Here is a 26,999-nt window from a genome sequence, read left to right on the forward strand (position 1 = left end):
TCTTTTGCTCACAGGTGCTTTAAATATTTATTTTTAATTATACAGTGTATTATACATAGCAATAACTACATCTTTCATTAATATAATCCACCCATAAGGGTAGAAATGGACTTGGAATTCTTAGAAGACCTTCCCTATGTCCTATGTACATAAAATATGGCGCACACGCATGCCTCATAACTTTCACAGAAAATCAATAGCGTCTTTATGAAGATTAACTACCATAGCGACTGAAATATAAAATTGCAAACCCTAGAAAAATTATATTATTATTTTTCATCATCCCCGCTATCCGCAAAAAGTTTAAATTTCACACACACACACACACACACACACACACACGCACACGCACGCACGCACGCACGCACGCACAGTTCTCGTCATATAAATTGATTATACAACGTATGTTAAGAAGAAGATAAACCTAGATTACTCGTTTTCATGGAAGTAGTACCCGCTATAAAAAAACTACGTTTTGCTTTGTAAACTTCCCTTCCTTACTTCCTTGTAAAACTTCCTTTGTAAACTCGGGGAGCCCATTGTCTTGATAATGTTTTTTAGTCTGCCTAGATCAGGTTATTTCATGCTACATCTTTATTTTCTTTCTCGGATCGTAATGGGCTTATTTTAAATATTCAAAAGAATACTTTGTCTGAAACATCTAAAACCTTGCTAAATCCAAAAAGTACAAGTGACACATTTTATTTTAATTTTTCCAGAATCCTCTATTGATGATCTGACAAACCATGTGTTTTCACATGATTGGAATGTCGTACTTAGTAATGGGAAGAGTATTCTCTACCCAAAAACTCGTTCATGCATATTTCTCCATTTCAGTTCATAAATAAACATTTTACTCTACAGTGAAAAAACAACGTTTCCACAGTTAGTGAGATTAAAGGTCGAAATCAAAATTATTGGTATAGTGGGGAACTGGACCAAATGAAAGAAATTTTTGTTTTTGGAGAAATCGACAAAACTTTCTACTAGTGACAGGCTTCGTGTTAACTATTTAAATCTCTAGAAATGTTATAAAAAAGTCCGTAGAAGATGCGAACTCACAATGTCGCAAAAATATAAAATAGCAGTAACCAATATAAGGCCTGGGGCGTTTTCGGTGCAGATTAAACGAAAATACAACCATTTAGAATCTCAATCGACATTATCAATAAATATCACTCCAGGTAACTTAAACCATTTGTTTTATCAATTCGGTTAACACCAAATGAAGGGTAGTATCAAAAAGCCTCATGTTAATAGAATGAACTTAATAAGAAATTACCATATTTTGAAAGGAAGAAAAACATTTATCTTTGTAGAAGTCTCAATTGATGAGGTCATTAAAGCTGTCAAAAGAGTTAAAAACTCAGAAAGCAAAGACATTTATAACAAATCTAACAATATATTTTAACGAATTTACCATACGTTTTTTGAACCCATTAACTGTATGTATATCTGCCCGATTTTTAAGAAAGGGTCTAGGAGTTATCCTGAGAGCTATTGCCCAGTATAAATTTTACCTGTCCTGTAATAATAGAAACTGTTTTACATGATGAACCTTTTGCGTATCTGGAAAATAATATCAATCTAAATTTATTACAATAGAAGAGGTAAATACACCATTGATGCAGTTTATTCACTAATTAAGGAGGTCCTAAACACTTTGAGATTAAAGCCTTTGCTCAGGTAACATATTTTGACTTGGTCAGAGCCTTAAAACTACTTAACTATTACGGTTTATTAATGGGAATCGGGCTTAAAGAGTTAAAGAGTTCTTTAAAGACTATTTATCTAACCGCAGGCGAAAAGTTTGTTTCTATTAATGGAAATCGGTAACAACAATTTGGTTGATCGGGATTGTTTACCTAATTCCAGTCCTGGGCCTATTATGTTTTTATTATATATAAATTAATTTCCTCTACCTATTATGGTTGTTAGGTTAAAATCTCTTTTATATGCTAACGACACACAACTCTTTAGAATATCCATACAAACTTTGACAAACTACAAGTTCTTGTCATTGAATCAGTTGAGAAAGCCTCAATGTGGTTTAGATCAAATGAATCTTTACTAAATGAAGTCAAAACTCAAAACATTTGTTTATTTTACGACAAACCCCTACAATTGACACACCAAATTATTTCTTTTCTTGTGCTAAATTTCTAGGTAATATTTTGGTAGAGTAATTTTCTTACTTTAGACGTATTATAAATTGTGTTACTGAAAAATATTTTAAATCTGCATACTATGCCTATTTTTAAATCAATAGCAAGGTATGGGCCTAATATTATTGGATAATAGCGCTAAAAATTAATGAAAATCGTTATCTTGAAAAACAAAGCTATCAGAATAATAACAAAATCACAACCACTAGAACACTGTGAACCACTTTTTAATAAGCTTTGGTGGAAACTTTTTAAAAATTTATATATTTTTTGACTCAGTATTGTATATTACAAAAAACATGTCATCATTAATTTTGACTAGCAACTTGCATAATTATAATAGCAGAAATAAATATAATATTGTTATTGAGCATTGCAGATTAAACAAAAAACAAAATAGGCATGTTATAATTACTCAGAAGACAAATTGCAATATTTGTTGTATTTTTTCACGAGGCACTCCTGCTGCGTGCCTCGTAACTGTGCAGTGTGCCTGATTCAAAGGTCTACACATGTGGTCTTTCCTTGTGCCTTGTGCCAGTGCACTGAGTGCTGAGACACACTGCATGGTTGCCAGGTTAATCTCCAATGCCAACGTTATGTAGGCAAGTGAGCCAGGGCACTAATTAGAGTTTATTTCTGATAATAATAATTTTTTGATATTCAATAAAAAAACCGAGATTTGAAAGCCTATTTTTGTTCTATATTATAAAATTTTATTTCTTTCCTATGTAATACATCCTGTATAAATAGATTACAATGAAAGGATATGTTATTAATAGTATCATATGGAACATTTTAAGAGGTATTGAGATTGCGGTCCTAAACAATTAATAACTTTGATCCTCAAAAAATCAGGAAGATTAATTTTAACAACATAATCAGTCTACAAGTAGACTGCGGCAAAAACTTCTTACGACGCAGTGGGAGGACGCTGAGAGTAGTCGATCTCACTCAGTATATACCAGCAACAAAAAGTGTTAATATACGTTTTGATGTTGTCGTCTTGCACTGTATGTCATGTTATATGGGTCTTCTGAAGCCTTACTGTATACTTGTTCTCAGTTTTTTTTTCAAGTAATGTTCTAATAGTCCTCATCCTCTTTTAAGATTCACGACTTGTTTAACATGGTCTCATACATTCATTTTTAATCTATGAATGTTCAGCTTTGACAATGTAATTTAAAAATTAAATTTAAATTTGTTATGCAATCGTTACTAAGAGAGATATTCGCGCCAATACACCAAAATTCAGAGATAGCAGGCTGATTAATAATTTTTATAAAGACTCATAACAAGTTGTTATTTTCTTTGAACAACCAAAACAAGACACGCTCTTATAAGTGCGTTACTGGCGCAATCTGTAATAAGATATATATCCCACTAATATTATAAATGCAAAAGTTTGAATGTTTGGATATTTTTGGATGTTTGTATGTTTAGATGTTAAGATGTTTGTCCTCGAATCACGCTGAAACTGCTATACGGATTGTGCTGAAATTTGGAACCGGTATCAGCTTTTGGTCTGAATTAACACTTAGAGTAGCTGTTAACACTTTCAGCTGAAGTTTATCAAAGAGGCAGAAAACATGTGTTTACATTTAGATTTGAGTAAATACTGAATTATTGTAAAGTGCTTAATCAGTAGTGTAATGTAGATTGCAAATACGAAGTTATTTAATTTTAAATTTAGATTGCGCCAATGATCAATAATCCATCTAATACAATAGAAAATGCTATTTATACGCTGTTTATAACAACTACCTTATTGTATAAAGCTGTGAATGTTTGCACATAACGTAATCTAATCTGGTTAGTTCCTTTAACATTGTGTATGGCCTTTTTACTGTAGTTTATTGAAAAATCAAATGGAGATAATATTGCCCTAATACTTGAAGCATATACCCCTAATACATATTTAGCGATCGGTTTAAAAATATCAAAATCACTTAATCATAAAAAATTTAACCTAAGTTAGATTCCGAAACCAACGTATGAGACCATTGTTTTGGTTAGCGCAACAGCATAAACCAATTGTGGAACTGTAAATAGATTAGACCGGGGGTGAATTTTAAAACGACCAGAAACAGACCCATATTGACCGCAGGGCCCGCAGAAATTTTTTGAGTTGTACGATTACACTTTCGTCATTGGGGATAAAAAGGCTAACTCTTATTGTTACTGAAGCCATTGAAGAACGTCAATAAATTAACATGGAATGTGGGAGGGAAATTAGTAATCTTATAAAAAACTGTTTCAACTTTACGACTTCAGGATCCCAAATCTCTGTTCTTTAAACTTAAATCTAAATTGGATCAGGAGATTGGAATAGCTTTGAGTGACTATCGATTATCTCTAGACTGTTTATTATGTTATAGAAAAAAGAATACATATATATATATATTGTCCAGTTTTTTCAACAGAAAATTGCGTGCGAAGCCGCGGGTAACTGCTAGTATATATATATATATAAATTTTGCTGTCTACGTATCTACTGATCAAGCACCGTTCTGAAATTTAATTTTGTATTAAATGTTTCTGCCTGTTTTACGAACATGAACTGAGTGTCAACAACTTTTAAATACTCAGTTAAAATTCGATTATGAAAACAATATTAGAATAGTTTTCAAATTGTAAAATATTCCAGGCAACTATTTTGATCCACCTTTTCTTATAAAATTTTCTTAAAGTTCTTAAACATTTCAACGGATTACTAAAAATTTGGTCGAAATAAGAATATGTTGTGATTCATTTTTTATGTGTAATATGTAGGTCTTATTTGTAATCGTACTATGGATATTATTTCATATAAGCCCATAAGCCAGATTGAAAGAATTTAGACATCTTCACTTTTTTTAAATGTAGCCTATACTCATGCCATTTATAGACAACAATATGCAATTTTTAATAGAATATTTAAAATAATATTCTTAAATCAATTTTTCAAGTTCAAGTTAAAGTTCAATCTTTTTTTATTATCTAAAAATACATAATATAAATAAAATTTACCTCCCAGTGCACCTCAAGCCGCGCGTGCGGGAGTTCAGTTGAATCATAAATTACAATTATCTTAGTGTTCATTGTCCAATTCATATTTCCATAACATTGTCTTCACTTAAACTAAATTCATAAACTAGAGCCAAAAGCAGTGTAAATCTAATAAATGGTATACCACGAGATTATTATAATATTACTTAGAATAAAGCAGCATTATACAATATGTACAAAAAATATGTAATTATAAGCATTACAAATTTATAAGCAATAATAAATAGAAAAAAATTGTATGGGCTCCTTAAATTCACCCATTTGTTCCTTAAAAAGTAATATCAAATTTTTAAATTGAGCCTTAACGGGTATCCTCCATTTTGACAAAAACTTCTTCTTGCAATTTGGCCAAAACGTCCTTAGTAATTGTTTATTTTTTGCTATTTACTCTTACCTGAGCAGCAGTTCTTACACATCCATGATTCACGACGTACTTGTCCCATGCAATTCCATGTGCTTTCTAATATCAGCACAAACGAAGTGTAGATTTGTTTTACATTGAGAACAAACAGGCACTCACATCAGGCAGAAGATCGTCGCAAACGGCACAATCACTCATCTTGATAACACGGAGAACACCATTGAGTTAAATTATTAAAAACTAATATAATCCATTTTTGTACAGTTTGATTTTTTTTACTATAACAAAGCTCAGGTTAGTTCCGTTATTTTATGGAATGAATTATAGAAATTGCAGTTTGACTTATAAGTTTATATAGTAATATTATAAAATAAATATATTTTTTAATGCAATGTAAAGAACCGCCTATTTATTAACGCTTTATGAAGAATCGAAAGGCTTTATTGAAATGGTTTGTTGTGCTGTCCGTCTGTGCGATAACTCTTATTATAAAGGCCCTAGTGACTTCAAACTTGGTATATATGCTCTTATTGGTCTAAATAAGAACTCTATTGATTTTAAGTTAACGAAGAATCGTCTGTGCGCTACCACTTATGTTACCACTCTGTCGAGTCTTTCAAATGCTTCTAACATCGTTCGGGTTATTTTAAGTAATCTCGTATTTGGTTCACACAAAAACATCATATATGTATAGTACTTGTATTCATTATAAAACACTTATCTAGCAGTTTGGCATGAAATAGCTAGATTTTTCGGCTGAAAGTATAAAACTCGTGAGTCAAATTTCACTGTTTATAGAACATTGGGAGGTTAAAAAAGCTAAACTATAGTTCTTCTAATGGTTGAAATTCCCTATGGATGTTACATTTTTAATCCAAATAAATTTGCTTTTTATGTAAGTCATGATACTTACGTGTTATAAAATATTTACTTTGTCTGACGTAGGGAAATTGCAGAATAAGTGATGAATGATTTAAGGCTTTGCCTATTTTTATATAGATTTGAATGCAAATTATTACCGGTTTTCAGTGCACGGAATATACGATTTGAACACATTTAATTCCAATGACGATAAAAAACTTATATAAAAATGTAAAACACAATGAAATATTAGATGAACAATAATTTTACATTATTGGATTATGTGCAAGATTTGCGGTTTGGCCTAAACATTCATTCAAATTCAAGGTAAATAATTTTTGGTGCCATTATTAGTTGTAATCAACAACCGCCGCACGCCATGCGCACGGATCCTTCTCTTGTGCGAGGAGACAATTGTCTATCTCGGGTCGCCTCGCCTTGTGCTGTCGACTGCTCGCCCCCTGCTGTAGAGGACAGTAATGGCGGGTCGTCGGGAGCGGGGTGAGGGGCAAGGTTGGATTCTCCTCCATCCCCTCTGTCCCCACCAAGGGTGCGGCTTCATAGCACCTAATCTTTTAGCACCTAATCTCATACCACCTACAGAAAAAAAGTCGTCATTTTAGGTGCTGTGATATTAGGCGCTATAAGGTTAGGTACTGTGCAACGATCCACGGTTCGTTTAGGTGCCGTGAGACTGTTTCAAGTTTCAGTGTCACAGCACCTCTCGCTTTGTTCCAAAGGGGGCCTTGGTGGGGACAGAGGGGATGGAGGAGAACCCAACCTTTGCCCCTCACCCCGCTCCCGACGACCCGCCATTACTGTCCTCTACAGCAGGGCGAGCAGTCGACAGCACAAGGCGAGGCGACACGAGATAGACAATTGTCTCCTCGCACAAGAGAAACCGTGCGCATGGCGTGCGGCGGTTTGTTTGATTACAACTAATAATGGAACAAAAAAGTATTTACCTTGAATCTGAATGAATGTTTAGGCCAAACCGCAAATCTTGCACATAATCCAATAATGTCAATTATTTGTTCATCTAATTTCATTGTGTTTTACATTTTTTATATAAGTTTTTATCGTCATTGGAATTAAATGTGTTCAAATCGTATATACCGTGCGCTGAAAACCGGTAATAATTTGCATTCAAATCTATATAAAAATAGGCAAAGCCTTAAATCATTAATCACTTATTCTGCAATTTCCCTACGTCAGACAAAGTAAATATTTTATACACGTAATTATCATGACTTACATAAAAAGCAAATTTATTTGGATTAAAAATGTAACATCCATAGGGAATTTCAACCATTAGAAGAACTATAGTTTAGCTTTTTAACTCCCAATGTTCTATATAACAGTAAAATTTTGACTCACGAGTTGTATACTTTCAGCCGAAAAAAATCTCTAGCTATTTCATGCCAAACTGCTAGGATAAGTGTTATAATGAAATACAAGTACTATACATATATGATGTTTTTGTGAACCAAATACGAGATTACTTAAAATAACCCGAACGATGTTTAGAAGCATTGAAAGACTCGACAGAGTGTAACATAAGTGGTAGCGCACCAGGACGATTCTTTCTTTATCTTAAAATCAATAGAGTTCTTATTTAGACCAATAAGAGCATATGTACAAGTTTGAAGTCACTAGGGCCTTTATAATAAGAGCTATCGCACAGACGGACGCACAACAAACCATTTCAAATAAAGCCTTTCGATTCTTCATAAAGCGTTAATAAATAAGCGGCTTATTACATTGCATTAAAATATATATTTATTTTATAATTACTACATTTACTTATAAGTCAAATTGTAATTTCTATAATTCATTCCATAAAATAACGAAACTAACCTGAGCAGTTTATAGTAACAAAATCAAACCTGACAAAAATAGATTATATTTGTTTTTAATATTTAACGCAATGCTGTTTGAGCAAAATTGATTTAAGAATATTATTTTAATATTTTATTAAACAGTGCATAATTTTGTCAATCAAATTCCATGAGTATACATGTTAAAAAGGAGAAGATGTCTAAAGTCTTTCAACCTGGCTTATGTGCTTATATGAAATAATATCCATACTACGATTACAAATAAGGCCTACATATTATACATAAAAATGAATCACAAAACATGCTTATTTTAAGAACGGCGAGACAAATTTTTGGTAATCCGTTGAAATGTGAAGAAATTTTTATAAGAAGAGGTGGATCAGAATAGCTGCCTGGAATATTTTACAATTTGAAAACTATTCTAATATTATTGTTTTCATAATCGAATTTTAACTGAGTATTTTAACAGTTGTTGACACTTTCAGTTCATGTTCGTAAAACAGGCAGAAAGAACATTTTAGTACAAATTAAATTTCAGAACAGTGCTTGATCAGTAGATATGTACCCAGCAAAAAATTTATATATATAGTGGAAGACGACAACACTCAATAGGGGTAGTAGCACGGTATTCACTCCCCTGCTCTAGATTGTGCCTCCACGGGCTCCACCTCCTCCACTCCTCACACGCGCATCCCACCGGTCATGCTATAACTTCCCTCATTACTAATCACCAAACTGTTGGACCGATTTCCATTAATACAAACTAACTTTTCGCCTGCGCTTAGATAGTCTTTAAGGAACTCTTTAAAAGCCGGACTCCTATTAATACAGTAATATTTTAAGATTTAAAGGCTCAGGTCAAAATATGTTGCCTGAGCAAAGGCTGTAATCTCAAAAAGTGTTTAGGACCTCCTTAATTAGTGAATAAACATGCATCAATGGTGTATTTTACCTCTTCTATTGTAATAAAATTTAGATTGTTGTTATTTTCAAGATACGCAAAAAGTTGATCATGTACAACAGTTTCTATTATTACAGGACAGTTTATAATATATATACTGGGCAATAACTCTCAGGGAGACTCCTAGACCCTTTCTTAAGAATCGGGCAGATATACATATAGTTAATGGGTTCAAAAAACGTATGGTAAATTCGTTAAAATGTTATAATTTTAGATGAGTTATAAATGTCTTTGCTTTCTGAGTTTTAACTCTATTGACAGCTTTAATGACCTCATCAATCGAGACTTCTACAAAGATAAATGTGTTTCTTTCAAATGGTAATTTCTTATTAAGCTCATTCTATTAACATGAGGTTTTTTTATACTACCATTTATTTGGTGTTAACCGAATTTATAAAACAAATGGTTTAAGTTATCTGGAGAGATATTTATTGATAATGCTGATTGAAATACTAAATTTTTCTATTTTCATTTATCAAATCCCCAGGCCTTATATTTGTTACTGCTATTTTCTATTTTTGCGACATTATGAGTAAGCTTTGCCTCTTCTACGGACTTTTTATAACATTTCTCGAGATTTATATAGTTAACATGAAGCCTATCACTAGTAGAAAGTTTTGTAGATTTCTCCAAAAAACAAAAGTTTCTTTCATTTGGTCCATTTCCCCACTATACCAATCGTTTTGATTCGACCTTTAATCTCACTAACTGTGGAACGTTGTTTTTTCACTGTAGAGTAAAATGTTTGTTTATTAACTAAAATGGAGAAATACGCATGAACGAATTTTTTGGGTAGAGAAATACTCTTCCAGTTACTAAGCAAGACATTCCAATCATGTGAAAACAAATGGTTTGTCAGACCATCAATAGAGGATTCTGGAAGAATTAAAATAAAATGTGTCACTTTTACTTTTGGAATTTAGCAAGGTTTTAGATGTTTCAGACAAAGTATTCTTTTGAATATTTAAAATAAGCCCATTACGATCCGAGAAAGAAAAATAAAGATGTTGCATGAAGATAACCTGATCTAGGCAGACTAAAATAAACATTATCAAGACAATTGGCTCCCCGAGTTGGTTTGCCATTAATGCACAACCACACATGTATGTCAAACTTTACATTCATAGGATACCGGGAAGTTTACAAAGCAAAACGTAGTTTTTATAGCGGGTACAACTTCCATGTAAACCAGTAATCTGGGTTTATCTTCTTTAATATACGTTTTGTAATCAATTTATATGACTCGGGAACTGGTGTGTGTGTGTGTGTGTGTGTGTGTGTGTGTGTGTGTGTGTTTGTGTGTGTGTGTGAAATTTAACTTTTTTTCGGGTAACGGGAAGATGAAAATTAATAATATACTTTTTCTAGGGTTTGCAATTATATTTCAGTCGCTATGGTTAGTTAATCTTTATAAAGACGCTAATGTTTTTCTGTGCAAGTCATGAGGCATGTGTGTGCCACATTTTATGTACATAGGACATAGGGAAGTTCTTCTAAGAATTCCAAGTCCATTTATACCCCTATGGGTGGATTATATTAATGAAAGATGTAGTTATTGCTATGTATAATACACTGTATAATTTAAAATAAATAAGTAAAGCACCTAGGAGCAAAAGATATAAGGCAGAAATTACAGGATGGTTTACTAGAAAGGAAACACTTTAGTTCAGATATGATAAAGCCGAACTTCTATTGACAGTCAAGCTCCACGCGATAGAAACTAATATGGGCTCAAATTAATTACATATCGCAAAAATTAATAAGTCGTTCACTATTTACTTCTATCACATAATTTGTAAAGAAAGCTTTTGAAAAGACTACACCTGATTGTTGGATGAAAGTTGTAGAAAATACAAAAATAGTTATTGAACGCTTGGACCAATGAATGATTGGTGGAGGAGGCTGTAGAGAGACTCCTTATATTTTGACTGGAGGACAGAAATTCGTCGGAAGGCAGTGTCAGTGAACATGAGGTAGACAGTAAAAATATAAACACCGATAACAAAGACGATGATGATAAGATTATGGAAGGTATTCGGCCGCTTCGCTTTGAGGAATATTAACTTCCCTCAAGTTATCTGTTAGTGAACTTACAAATATAAGTTTTAATTTTAATGTTTGTTTTGGGTAAATGAATAATTTAATTACCTTTCCTTAAATTAATATATTTACCAGAATCATACAAGCCTAGTTTAAACATTTTCCTGTTGTGGTTTGTGTGAAAAATAAAACTGTCGATATTTTATCTTGTGTTTTTTGGCACACGGGGAAAGTTGGTATGATTCATTAAGCCATAATGTAGTAAGGTTCCGGCACAGTTTACTGTTTACCTCGCTTGTTCTGCACCCTCACTCATAAGTAAAGACAATTAGTAATAAGCATTTCGTGATTTACAAATAAATACAAGTCTAATGAGTTTCCCAAAAAAAACTTGTTATTTCTTTAATTATTAACTTAGAACTCTGAATTATCAGTATGTCCGTTCTTTAAGAGACATACAACAAATGATATATTATATTTTTAAACTGTAAATATTTTTGAATTAATGAGGAGTTAAGTTTGAGAAAGCTTAAATTTAAAACAAAAAACTGTGTTTTTCTTCATATTTTTGATTATCACAATCAATAAAAATATCTCACTTTCGCTATAATATATGGATTAATACTACCTAAACCGTCAAAACTTTTTCAGATGTAATAAAGGGGTAAATTTTAATGTGGTAGACGTTTTAAGTGAGATGTTTAGTATGTGTTCTTCCAGCGAGCGCGTTAATGCAACCCGCACAGCGACTCAACGGACGGTCGCCCACTGGCCACGGACAGTGGTGGCGGCCTACCCCTCCGGCGATCCCCACCACTACCCTTTTAGGTGGTGTGATATTAGGTGCTATAAAACTCCAGCACGATCTTTTAGGTGCCGTGCGACTCTCGGGCATTTCCTTAGGTGCTGTGAGATTAGGTACTATAATATTAGGTGCTATGAGAATCGGTGCTATTAGACGGTTAAATTTTAGGTGCTGTGAGATTAGGTGCTATTAGATTAGGTGCTGTGAACCCCCACGCCACCAAGGCCCCTTTGGAACAAAGCGAGAGGTGCTGTGACACTGAAACTTGAAAACAGTCTCACGGCACCTAAACGAACCGTGGATCGTTTGCACAGTACCTAACCTTATAGCGCCTAATATCACAGCACCTAAATGACGACTTTTTTTCTGTAGGTGGTATGAGATTAGGTGCTAAAAGATTAGGTGCTATGAAGCCGCACCCCACGACTGCTACTGTGTTTTTTTTTGTTTTTTTTCTAATTTGAAATAAAATGTGTGCTGCAATTGAAAATCCCATCAGTTGTGAAGTGCAGTTTGTAATTCATTTTTTGTTGGCAAAAAATTTAAAACCAATAAAAATTCATCGGGAACTGTGTGAAGTATAGGGAAACAACGTAATAATAGAAAGTGGTGCATTCAGCTTGGCAGAACAAATGTTCATGATCAAGAGAAGAGTAAAAGTCTGAGCATTGTGACTGACAATCTGGTCACTAAAGTTGACGAAAAGATTCGTGAAAACTGCTGTTTCACAATAACTGAGCTTTCTCTATATTTCCCACAGGTTTCACAGAATTTTTTTGTTTCAAAATATTTCACAGAATGTAGGCTACCACAAATTTTGTGCAAGATGGGTGCCAAAATGTTTACATAAAGAACATCGGATGGGGGCAGCTTTAACGCTTTGGAGGCCTACCACAGCCATAGTGATGCACTACTGGATCAAATCATAACAGGAGATGAAAACTGGGTGAAACATGTCAATTGTGAGAAAATAACAGTTCATGGATAGGGGGCAGAAAAAGTATATTTTTCTCAGAAAAACAAATTTTGTTTTTTGAGTAGTAGTTTATCACTTTTCACAGCATGTATTTCTAAAGCATAAAAATCAGTAACAAAAGTTAAATATTTTAAATAATTTATACTGTTTTATTTAGATAAAAATATGAGTGCAAGAGCTGTTTAACCGGAAAAGAAGTATAAGCCATTCTACTGACATATAGTAGCAACTCATAGCTCTGAAAGAGTTCATATTTTTGATTGCAGACATTGAGGTATTAACATTTAAATCTCTGAAATCCAGAGTCATTTATCCCGGAGAAGTACAATCTACTGAAAGATAACTTCGGTCCTTGGCATTTACATAGCTGTAGTTAGTGCAATATTAACATTTAAACCTTCCAGAGCCATTTACCTGGAGAAGTACAAGCTATTCATTCTATTTCTAAAAATCATCTTGAACCTGTACCTTTTGGATTTTTAAAATTTAACTAAGCCAAAAATGTTAAATTTGGTTTCAAAATTGTAACCCCGACTTATTAATAAGAAAGTGATAAATCCTTCAACTGGGGTTGTATACTCACAGTGTCATTCTATTCATAATAATATTGTAAATGCAAAAGTGCCTTTGTTTGTTTGTTTTGTTTTGACGGGCAATCCAATCAACATGAACATTTTTGCGGTTCCTGAGATGAGTATAGGCCTATGCTTATTTCGAAAATCCATCCGGACTACACCCAACTGGTCTTTAAAGTAGCGAAAATTCCCATCTTGGTCTCTAAAGTTGTGTAATATTAATTGAATGAGCTGTCAAATGTAATCAACTGTTCTGTGTAAACATTGTTTATTAATTTCAATTCGTTTACATTTATAGTGAGTACATTTTCAAGCAGTCAACAATAACTATACTAGATGAAATTTGGTACTTACGTATTATATCGACCACTCTATTATTATTTTAAAACATCAACATATTTGGTAATTTAAAAGCATGATTGTTGTTAAGGTAACTGCCCACAATAGACGTCGCTGTTATCTTATCTCAATACCTGTCCCTTCCCCCCTGGTCAAGGTTCAGCGACCAGCCCAGCCGCTCCAGCGATAAAGATAATAGTGGTATCCATTTGATGGATAAATCTTGATTCAAGATATAAATTAGGTACATTAACAAAAGGAGTGATTTTTAAGATAACTATTTAAACAATGAATTACTACATTTTGTGCAGATACCAAACTAAGGCTTTTTCTTAAGAATCTCTGATTTTTTAAACTATTCCGAGAAATAAATTCATTTGTAATGATTACGCTACTAACCAGTGAAACCTACGTCTCCCAAAACAATAATTCATCCATTGATATAGAATGTTAATGAGTCTGCTCATTATAGATAATGTTTTTTAATTCTCAAAAGGTTTGTTGTTAAAATAAGTTTGCTTATCGTTACATATTTTAAAAAAACAGATGGGTTGTATCGTTTTGAAGGGTTAACATTATTATTTGGTAACATAACTAAATTTTGTTTTTGTTAAAGTTAATTCGTTAAATAAGCAATGTCTTATCTATTGAACTTTACATTTCAAAGTAGAATGAGCCATCATTCTATCTATTGCATGTTTGGATGGGGAAATGTTATATTCTCCTATTAAGGCGATTTCATTCATTGAAGTTGCATATTTTGTCTTCCAAAATTCTACAATGGTGTTCCACCAGCTAAATTATGTAAATATTACTTTTTGTTAACTTAACGAAATACTGTAAACTATAGCATTACAGACCTAGCTTATTCAACAGTGAAACACTATGAGGTGTTCGACTCATTAAGGATTTTATTATGCTTTATTATGAAGTAAGCATTTGATCTTTGGAGTACTGAAAGAGTGAGTTCTTGTGATCAGAGAGCAAACTACTTTTCAAGCCTTAGTAATCAATATTTATTACAATTTTCTAATAAGTTTAATAATTACTGTAATTATGGCTTTTTATAGTCTAATGATATTTTGTAAATTAGACATAGTAAAAAAGTCATCATGTGAGTAACTATTAGTCTTATGAGAAAACCTAGTACAATTGTTTAATGTTTTTAAATTGTTAATATGAAGAACATTTTCATTGAAAATAATACAGGTGTTTTCAAACTTGTGCATTTATTTAAATTGTGGGATAAAAAAAAATTATTTCTTAACATACACTTATGACTCAAAAGACCCAAATCTATATTCCATATGTCAAGCCTTAGCACACAATATTTACAAAGAGTTTGTACATTTTTTGTGAATAGTATTGTAGTTTTCTATGATTTCTCATAATTAGCTAAGAAAACAAGGAAAAATTTTAAGAGTACCTGAAATACTTTACATCATATAAGGATAAAGTTTGAGGATAGCAAAAGAACTTGTGCAGTATTACTTTTCAATTGTGTAAGATGTTTGAGCTGATGAATGAAAAACTTAAGTAAAGTCTTTACATCTAAAGTAATTTGTGATTGTATAGGAATTATTTTTTTCTCAGTGTATGAAAAAATTGTATATACTTTGTTCCGTTCTTTAAGATGACCCTGAGAACTGCTTACTTTCTTACCTGAAGCTCAAAGAACGAACGCCATGTTATATGTTTATACAGTATACATATTTATATACATATATATAAACATGCTTACTGGCAGTGATGATCAATGACGATAGCAATCCGTGTCCACATAAGAAAGAATGATGTTTGATAACGCATTCCAACATTTTGGTCATATCTTGACGTTTGTTTAGTCTGGTGACAATTATTCAAGTTTACCTCACAATCTTTCTTATATAATATGCTATTTGATTTAAAATTTACCATATTATTGTGAAGTATCACTTTGGTTATTGAACATGTTTATACAGAATTTTAAGTAATACATTATTTACAAAATAATCATTGAATGTGTATAATATTCAACTTTAATTTTAAACAATTTAATTACAAACCATTTATGTAAAGAATTTTTGTTTTATATTCTAAAAAAGGTGGGATACCAGTGATTTTATAAACACCTCACATTTATACTTAACATCTCACAGCTAAGTTGTTGACCACGCATGATGTTGACAACAAGCTTCATCACGTCACTAACAACCTCTCACCAATAATTAGAAATCAAATTCTCTACTTCTTTCAATGTAAACTACCACCTGGACAAAGTGCTTTTTATACAGCACTTATAGCTGCAAATATAAATGAAAATAACTTCTGTCGAGTTCTTAGTTACACTTTTTCTATGGAAAGTGTGAATAAATGTTTAAAATTACATTTTCTTGTTTAAGGAAACACAATTATTGAGCACCTTTAAAATTGAATATTCATATGGTTTGACACTGGTGTTCTTTATATAAATTCTGTATTTTAATATATGAAATAATGCATGATATCAGAATCAGAATCAGAATCATTTTTATTGCCATTTTTCTTTACAGAATTGACAAAGTCAGTCATAAAAACAATACATATTACAATAATGTACAGTTAAAAAACAAAAAACAACACAGTAAAATATACTGGCCTACAAAAGTATGGACATTTCATATGATGGGATAAACGCTAAGCATTAATAGCTACCTCTGAATTCAGAAACTCGTTTACAGAGTAGAAGGCCTGAGTGATGAGCCATTTGGAAATTTTTGATTTAAAAGTTTGTAAATCTAACACCCTCAACATTTCGGGAAGCTTGTTAAAGAGCTTGATTTGCAAATATTTATGACTCTTGCTGTATTTGGTTAATCTCATTGTAGGCAAAACTAAGTCATTAGCATGTCGTGTGTGATAATTATGTATATTGTTAAAACTTGTAAAATCTTCTACGTTTTCTCGTACATGAATTAAATTTTGAAAAATAAAAATGCATGGAAGAGTCATTATATTATTGTTAATAAAATATGATTTACAGCTATCCCTATAACCTAGACAAAACATAATTCTTATAGCTCTTTTCTGCCACAGGAAAACTCTTTCTGCACCTACACTATTACCCCATAAAATGTTAGCATACAACAAATGAGAATGAAAAAAACTAAAGTAAGCAATTTTAAGTAACTTATTACTAACACAGCTCTTTAGTTTACGTAGTAAAAAACAAACTCTTGACAACTTTGAAATTACATTATTTGTATGCTCATGCCAGATAAGCTTAGAATCTAAAGTTATCCCTAAGAGCTTCACCGGTTTCAATATAGAGTCTTGCATTTCAATACTTCTTAGAGAGAATAGTATGTTTTCAGTTTTATTATCATTCATTTTTAAGAGATTAGACTCAAACCACATAGAAGCTGTATTGATTACTCTATTAGTGTTACTAAGAACATCATGTACACAGTTGCCCTTTACTATTATAGATGTATCATCCGCGTACAATACGGTATTACAGTTCAAATTGTAAAGTTTTAAGGATATGCCTTAAAAAGTATTTAAATAAGCTTTTATTTAAAAAGATTGTAAATATCTAAATTTAAAAATGTTTTAAATTGTATTTTGAAACATTCTGAACATACCAATATACAACTTAACAATGTTAACCCTTTGAATGCCGACGTCCGATTTTACCGGACGTTCGGGAAAAAGTCTCTAAAAATTGTAACTTTTAATATTTTTAAATAATATCATATTGAAATGTTTTTGAAGAATCGTTCTTTTCAAAATAAATTGTTATAATACACTTCTGATCAAACTTTAAATTATGAACTCACATATTATAAACATTTTTTGGTTGCCATAGCTACCGGAAACAATGTGACAATAGTTTCTTAAAAGTTGTATAACTTACTCATTATTGAAGATAATAATATAAATTTCTCAAGATTTACAGACAATTGCATACACTTTCCAGTGATATGGACTAAGAAAAGGATATGAACTTTTTTGGTCATAATGATTTGGTTGAAAAATGAAATTTAAAAAGAATTTTGAATTTTTTTTAGGTAAGTCCATTTTTGGTATTCCTAAATTTAGTGTTATGGTAACTTTGTTATTTTATGTTAATTAAACAGAGTTTTCAGAGAAAAATAAAAAAAGAATCATGTTGATAGCTTATTAAATAATCGAACTGTGAATTTTTTACTAAAACCTTGCAAAATGCCCACAAAAGGGCTGGCACTTTTAGGTACACCCACTAGAAAAATACCTGGCACTTTTCAATATACCCACTCAATAAATACTTGGCACTCAAAGGATTAAATTAATGCTATTTGTTTCTGTGAAGAGTTCACAAACAGCTATAACAACATGTAATATAATATAGATGTATATATCAAATTGGTATGATAAATTTATTTTTAACGAATAAATTGTGCATATCTGTAGATGTCACAGTGTTCACTGACGAAGTTTTGTAATGCCACAATATTAAGAAAAGTTAGCAAGCAATTCATTTGAAAAAGTTAAATGTAGTTTCTTCAACTATAATGCTGTGAAACCTTGTAATATTGCTCCTTGTTTACTTTTTCTGCTAAGTTCACATTGTTATTGTAGTTATAATAATTTATGATGAAAATTAAACTTTCATTGTAATTCAAACATTTTTATTTAATTCATACCAAGTTTGCAATTGTATAATTTCATTTCATAAATAATAATTAAAATACATTCATTATACATTGAATAATGCAAAATCTGTTCTAGTTAAACTGAATAATAGTATATTTATTCAAATGATATATAATCTTCTTATACTATGTATAATCGAGGCGAAGTAACTAATGGAAGTTATAATAGAGGTGAAATAACTAAATAACTGTCTTAAAAATTAAAAACTGTCCATAGTTGTGTTATAACACCAATTTTAAAATATTCTACTATGTAGCGTTTAATTTTCAGTAACCATAATCTTGAAAATTACAATTTTTAAGAATCAACAGCCTTCATATATTTAACATCAAGAACATAAATGGCTGCTTTGTAAATATTTAAAAGATATTGGCAGAAGTATTTGTCCAAAGAGCAATGAATAAATCTTATTGCAATGTACTTTTGGAGATTTACATTAAGTTACCAACATTTAATGTTGTAAAGCAACAATATCTATTTGTCAGATTAGTGCACTTTAATTTTACTAGAATACATTCAAAGTTTTTAATAGGATGCGTATGTCAATGTATAACAAATTGAGTCACAATATGTTAGTCAGTATAAAGTGTATAAAAGTTGGATTTATTCTTTTGTAAGATACAATTTGTATGTCAAAATGTTACTTTCTTCATAGTGTTTCAATATGTCTGTATGAAATATAAGACTGTTTTCAGTGTCTGCACTGTCTTTTGGGACAAACTTTATTTTGGTGTTTGCAACATATGATTTTTCTTTTGATGTAAACTCAACTTTCATCTGAAATACATCTTCTTCTATCTCCCCATTGGGCACCCAAATAAGTTGTATGGAAAATGTCTTGAGTTTGGAATTGCTCATAGTTTTTTCCCAAAAAACCTGACCGAACTGAACCCTCGCATATGATCGATTAATGTTACCTTGGAATAAGAAACAAGTTCGTTCAATGTTTGTTGAAGCCAGCTGATGATTGTTTGTAACATGAGTTTTCAGTTCTTTAGCTTGTCCAGACCACGAACACCGTACACAATTGGTAGGTCTGTATCCACACCATTTCTCGTGGTATTCTAAGTCCATTGTTAAAAGAGAGCAGCCCTTGTGGCTGCAGATAGAAGGTAAGCTGGCAATAATCTGTGAGAGGATGGTGTGTTTCTCCTGGGAGAAGTTTGCGCTACAGATGGGGCACTGGCTGAGGTTGTCATCACAGTCAGAGCAGACCGCGTGACCATTAACACAGAGAGCGGATGAGACATTCAGTCGGGTATAACAAACAGGGCATGTTGCTATTTCAATGATAGACTGCAATACTTTCTCACTATCTACCTGGAAAACATAAAGTATATTTACTTTAAGAAAATACTGAGAACACCGTTAATAATTAACCTTATTATTGTAATTATTACAATAATAAGGTTTTTAAATAGTTGTACAAACCTTACAATTATTAAAGAATATAATTATTTACTTAATTTCAAAATTTTTTTATTAAAATTACATATTACATCAATGACCAGTTTATGAGTAATCCACTAGAAAAACCAGTAATCCCAAGTTGTACCAACATTCAAACCCTCTTCACTGAGGTTTGCAATGTTTAATAAATCTGTAGTTACATACACACCAGGATTTTATCCCTTTATATGGTAAAAAGTCTGTTTTACCTCTTGACATATGCAATATTTCATATATCTAATGAGTAACTTGAAAGAAGGCGGTATTCTAATCAAATACTGTATTACCAATTGTTTTCAGTCTCACTTCCATTTACAGAATCAATCAATAAAATCAGACTTTTATTAGAAATTCTTTCAGAAATGTGCATATATGTCAAACAGGTACATACGTTTTTTTAAGTTCTAGTTTACAGTATCAATCATATTGCTTCGAAGTATTCTTTATTGAGTAAAATAGTCACTCCATCAGCCAGTCTTGAAGGTTTTGTCATTTAAAACAAAGTCTTGTTATAAAGTATTATTTTCTTAAAGTGGTATTACTTTTAAAATATCACGATTAGTGTTGTGTACAAATTGAATCTTGAATCCACCAAATCTTTGAACGAGTGCTCAGTTCTTGCTGTGCCTTTTGTTCTTCAAATTTTAGTCATGAAAGCAACAACTCATAGAATTATGTTGGTGCCTGGTCCATGTGTTTATTCCCCCAGCTACTGTAAATATTCTGTACCACAAAGTCAAAGAAACCCAATTTTGAGTAACTTACCTTGCACATATCCACCACTTTGTTACTCCATTGAATTTTATAGCAATGTTTACATAATATCCAGAATACAATAAATGGTTTGAATTTGTCAATGGCACCATCTGTAGTAAAAGTTAAACAATACTAATATCATTGGTATTTGCACTACACTACTAACTCTGCTTTAATAATGCAATACCCAAGAATGCCCAAGAAGACGATGCCAAAAGGGAGAAATGCTGCATACTGGTGGACAGAGATATCGCTGGTCTAGGGAGACGATGTCATAGGGTCCTGACCATGGTGGGAAGGAGAGCAGGTGATGTTGTAGATGAAGCTTACTTGGAATAAAGACGTACAAGAAGAGAACTTAAATTTGCAATAAAGAGCAAGCGCCTCAAGTGGGAAGAGCTTAGACGTGACATTAACGCAGACCCCTGGGGTCTGGAATACAGGATTGTAATGCGAAAGCTCTGATCTCTGTCGGCCAGCCTCATGATGGATACTGAAAAGATAGAGCAAGTTATCGACACTCTCTTTCTAACTCATCCTATGAGAGTTATGAGGGTGCATGCAATGCCAGTTCTGGGCGTGCTGCTGTTTACAAAAGAACAATCAAAGCAAGCTGCAAGAATATTTCGAAACAAGAAGGCTCCAGGGGCAGATGGCATACCCGGTGAAGTGCTGAAGGTGGCTGTGGAAGTGTGCCCGGAAATACTCCTGAGAATGTACAGCCGCTGCTTGGAGGAGGGTGTTTTCCCAAAAATCTGGAAAAGACCATGTCTAGTCTTCATCAGCAAAGGCAAAGGCGATCAAAGGGATCGAAGCTCCACAGCAGCTCTACAGCAGGCCCTCTGTATGCTCAATGTTGCAAGGAATCTTTTTGAGAAACTTCTCAGGCCACGTCTGACAAGGGTAATTCAGTAGGCTGGCAATCTCTCCGCATGGCAGTATGGGTTCAGGCGGGGGAAGTCAACCAATGGTGCCATCAAAGAAGTGGTAAGTGCATTTCAGGTAGCGCAGCAGAGGAACCACAACTCCATTGAGATAGTTTTGTTGGACATTCTGGACATCAAGAATGCTTTTAATTCAACACGATGGATTGACATGCTGAAGGCCTTGGAGAAACATTTCAGGTTCCCAGAGTATCTGCTCAGGATGGTGCAAAACTACCTGACAGATCGGCAGCTGGTGATGACATCAGATGGTGAAAGCAGGAGGGAGATCACAAGCAGGTCGCTCATGGTTCCATCTTGGGCCCCGACTTGTGGAACGTTTCCTACAATGGAATTTTGCATTTGCAGTGCCTCCGGAGGCTATCCTGATGGGATATGCAGATGACATCGCTGCAGTTATTGTTTCTTGTAGCACAACATGGTAATGTGACGTGTGAGCTCATGGCTACGAGAACATGGGTTAACACTAGCGACTGAAAAGACTGAGTTTGTTCTTCTCACACGAGAAACAATTCCTACAGCCATCCAACTCCAAGTTGGAAGAGTTGAAATACGTACAAAGCTTGCAGTGAAGTACCTTGGTATGTACCTGGATACCAAACTCTTATTTTGGGAGTATATCTGGTATTTATCAAAAAAAGGCTACCAAGGTAACAGCAGTGTAGAGCCGACTTGTGGGGAATATCAGGGCCCCAACCGTAGGGTGAAGGCAACTCTTGATGTCGAGTTAAGGAAGCAGAGTGAGTTGCAAACGTTGTGAGTATGCAGAGATAGCAAGTTCGCTGGGGTGCTGTATTCCATGGAATTTGGACAGAAACGTTGATTGCTAACATCACTGAGTGGATGGAGAGGCAGTATGTAAGGTCGATTTCTTTCTCACTCGGTTCTTGTCGGGCCACAGTTATTTTGGATCATACTTGCACAGGATGGTGAAACAGGAGTTGCCTGCCTGCGTTTTTGGAGTTAGAAACACCTCAGGATGATGCAGAACATAACTTTTTAAGGTACAGACGATGGACAGAAGAAAGGTGGGAGCTGATGATACAGTTGCAAGAAGATCTTCAACCACAGACTATCATTGGTGTTATGCTCCGAGGACAGGAATGCTGGAATATGGTTGCAAAATAGGTGGAGAAAATCCTAAGTGTGAATAAGGTGACTCTAGATCGTGAACAACTAATCAATTAAAGAAAAAAAAAACTAAGAAATCGGATGAGAGCTTGAATAAGGCTCAAATAAAAGGCCTAGTCAAAGTATTGGGAACATCATTTTCAGGCTCATCCAAGGGGCGTGGTTTTTAGTGGGTATGCTTTCAGGAAAAACCTGTCGGAAGCCCCCCCCCCACTTGTTCGCTTTGTTACGGTAAGACCCAGCGTTCGTGCAGAAATGCATTTTTCACACCCTCTCAAAAAACACTAATAACTCTTGAATTGCTTGGAGTTTACCATTTCCATACGAACTACTAATCTATACAGTGCGTATCTAAAAGATTGGGCTGGTTATGCATTTTCAGATTTTATATGTGTTTCTATCCCAAAGACTAAGAGTAATTTTTTACATTTTCCACTTTATATAGCAGCTATACGCCATTTTTTCTTTTATTAAAATAATTTTATCTTTGTTGTTGTTACAAATGCAAATATTAGGCCGCCATTTCGAAAATATTAAAACAATTTCTAAGAAAGGGTACAATTTCTCTTAATCTCCTAATCAGGTACACTATTTTTCCCAGTTTAACTAACATTTTCTATATGTGTATGCCATGATAGTTTTGTTTTAATATACATGCATATTATAAGTATATTCTCATATAGAAGGTTAAGCTTATTGGGATACCTGTACATCCCAGAGTATCAGTTATATGTGACTAAAAATCATTTCATTATGGATGGGTATTAAAGATGACAAGAACACAAAAAATATGTATAATTTTTTCTTAAAAATCTAATTTGGATTATTACAAACATTTTTAAATAAACAGTAGCCAAATTGGTTTAGACATTTTCAAGTACTGTGATTAATGAACATCTTTTAATTTTTATTCATATGAATTAATTAGTATAATATTTTGTAATGTAACACATGATATATTCTTTAGGAGCTAAATAAATTTACTACCTAATAGCTATACTAAATGTTTTATTTCCCCAAAATTAGTACATTTTCAAAGCGATTTTTTTTTCAACAAAATTGTAAATCAACGTAATAAATATTTGTACATAAATGTGTATTTATCAAAACGTTTGCAGTTCTTTATAAAAACAATGATGTACCCTTGCTCAATGCTTGGAAATGGTCTGTTATAAAAAGGAAAACTAAAAACATTTTGAAAAGGTAGATTGGCATCAATTATTATCTCTAACCTTTGTATTGGTACTAACCCCTTTGATGATAATTAATCAGTTAATCAGTGGTGGTGGGCAGGCCTATTGAATCATTCTTAGAAGTCATAGTAATTGTAATTTAAATGCAAAATTCTAATAATTTGATCAAAGTGCCTCTATTGCACTATAAATATTTTAACAGAAATCTGTAGAAATAAATGTAAAAGAATAATTGAATATGGTGTTATACATTGCCTACATATAAATAACCAAACAACCTTCCCTCCTATAACCCAAGAAAAAGGGTTATATATCTTGGTTAATTTGGTAGAACCCTTCGTGACAAATTAGCAAAATATATATATATATATATATATATATATATATATATTTCAAGTTTCAAGCTTGATTCAATCTCAAGATATATCACTCTATGTTATAGGCTTTACTAACACTCAGCCAAATCCCATGGAGGGTCATGCACCATCGTTGAACTCCAGCTTGTCTGTTGTAAATAAGCCGATAAAACTAAAAATCAAAGTACATGGTAGAATGTAACAAATGCCTTACCAACCAATCCACCAAATATCACGTGTTAAAATGTCATACGAATGAGCTCAGTCTGTTTCCATTTTAACAGCATTCCATTTCACTAGTGTTGTCAGTACAGGTACCAGCTTAGCCTTCATATTATGCTGTCGTTATTAGTCTTAGACCTATATCAATAAGGTTGTTCAATTTTACAATGAATTATCTGCATTCCAGCTGCTAAGACCTTTTCTGATTACTGGGTCTAGACTTCTGTCCAGACTGTGAATGGCCTTTTTTATTGTAAAACAGGAAAGTTTACGTTATCAGCATTGTGTATGTTTTGATCAAAGGAGTTATTCAGAGTTACATAGTAGACTTCTATTGTTTACCATTGTTCACCATGTGTTCCAGACAAGTTGCTATAATCAGTGACTGTTTTTATCCCTTGATTTTGAGAGGAAATTACAGGAGTTTTCATTGTAATGACTTTCATTGATTTAGTTAGTATTATTGTGATAATCTAACCTTCAAACTAGCAATGTTATATCTACTTTTTAGTTCTCACATAATTTTTTTAGCCATTTGTAAGCTTTTATATAAAATTGTTACAAATCAATATTTGACATGCTACATTATATTATCGTTATTTCAGAATACTTGAAGGAACAATAGAGCCTTCATACTATCTTATTGTTTTATTTCAATTCCAAAATATGTATAATAAGTATAGAAGGTTTTTCTTGTTAAAAATTTGTACAGTTTTATTGCAACCTCCATATACAAATTAGTATGTTGTACTTAATTCCTGTCATTATTAACAATAATTTAATGAGAAAGTGTAATAATACACCACTAATTATTTAATCTAGATACATCACCGTATGGCATTGTTTTCAGTAAATGCCCTAAAATAATAATATTAATTTTCCAATTTTACAAAAAATCATTTAAGCATTTTCAAATGATCAATATACATTTTTTTAAAGATTTTTATACACTTGTACTATTTTATATTATATGTATAAAATTTGTATATAAATGTAATCCTAAAATACACGCTCGCGCTTGCACACACACACACACACACACAATTTATACTGTATAATATACTATATATTGTATACTTTTATATTGTATTATATTATATATATATATATATAATTATATAATATATGTGTGTGTATATATATTATAATAAAATATAATATACAATACAATAACATACAAATAACTACAAACATTTTATAGTTACCTACAATCTTTAGAATAATTGTATTTCAGTTATAATTATTTTTAGTGCAAACTATCCTAGCACATTATTTTTAACTGGTTTTGGCATTTTAAACTGTATTATACTATTAAATGATCAATTATGGTTTGATTTATAATTATTTTCATAAACTATTTTGGAATTATTCATAGTATTCTTTTAGTGTGATTGACATGAAAACAGACAAATCAATAAAGATGTTTGTTCAAAACCCATCTTCAGAATGTCGCTTCATAAAGGAAAAATATAATTTTCTTCCAATAATTATGTAACCTAATAATAAACCGTGTACAAAAGTTTATTAACAATAGATAAAATAACTTATTTATATTTGTAATTAATGTAATTTAATATTTTAATTCTAAACAACAAAAGTTTGTTTGTATTAAAATAGTATTTTGAGTTACTAAATTGATTAAAGTAAAATTAGCAATTTTAGAAAATATTTTGAATTTGTTATAAAATCTCATTTTTATTATCTATTACATACATTATATTATAAATTTAGTAATTTTAAAAAATCTTTTGAAATCCATCTATTAAAATATTTTACTTCTATAGGCCTGTTGTATATTTATAATGTGTTTGTTGTGGTAAGACATATTATTATAATATTTAGAATCAAGTTTAAATAAAATCACTGAAAAATGGCAAATGTCCTTCACAACACTGTTTTCTTCATAATCTTTCCATTCTCAAAAACAAACTTTAGACAACGAATTTTAAAGTATTAGTTTAGTGTGCAATTTAAAAGATTTACTCATCTGCTATATTAGTTGGGTGATTAAGATAGAGGTTTATACAAATATGTAAATGTCTTACCATGATGTTAGCTGATTGTGTCAATGGTATACTGCAGTTAGTTGTGTGCTTGTTGAATCTGGCAGCACGCCCAGTTCGAGGACTTTAGCTGTGCGCGTGTCCTTGAGTGTGTGGTGATAGGCGGGAGGGGTGGCGGGGTAGCATTATGCGCTGCGTCCCGGAAACATTTCCTGTGACTCACGGGTAAAACCCTCCTTTCAGGAATCGTATTGGCCCGAATAACTCATCACACTCGCTAAAATCAGTCTGTTTTGTAAAAGTGCTGATTGTGGTGGAATTAA

The 26,999-nt window shown here is 32.4% G+C and overlaps 2 protein-coding genes across 2 annotated transcripts in view; one reads left to right on the top strand and one right to left on the bottom strand.

The window, feature by feature from the left end:
- The window catches only part of LOC124359086 (WD repeat and FYVE domain-containing protein 3-like), a 178,529-nt gene that overhangs the window by 131,096 nt on the left and 20,434 nt on the right, over positions 1-26,999 (top strand).
- LOC124359087 (probable E3 ubiquitin-protein ligase sinah) lies at positions 18,581-26,863 on the bottom strand. The gene is made up of 2 exons (XM_046811522.1): positions 26,719-26,863; positions 18,581-19,942 (listed from the first exon to the last, which is right to left on the bottom strand). Exons 1-2 carry the CDS (start codon positions 26,719-26,721, stop codon positions 19,226-19,228), a joined length of 720 nt encoding a protein of 239 aa, XP_046667478.1. The 5' UTR covers positions 26,722-26,863; the 3' UTR covers positions 18,581-19,225.

Source organism: Homalodisca vitripennis, chromosome 4, assembly GCF_021130785.1.
Source record: "Homalodisca vitripennis isolate AUS2020 chromosome 4, UT_GWSS_2.1, whole genome shotgun sequence".
NCBI classification, from domain to species: Eukaryota; Metazoa; Arthropoda; class Insecta; order Hemiptera; family Cicadellidae; genus Homalodisca; species Homalodisca vitripennis.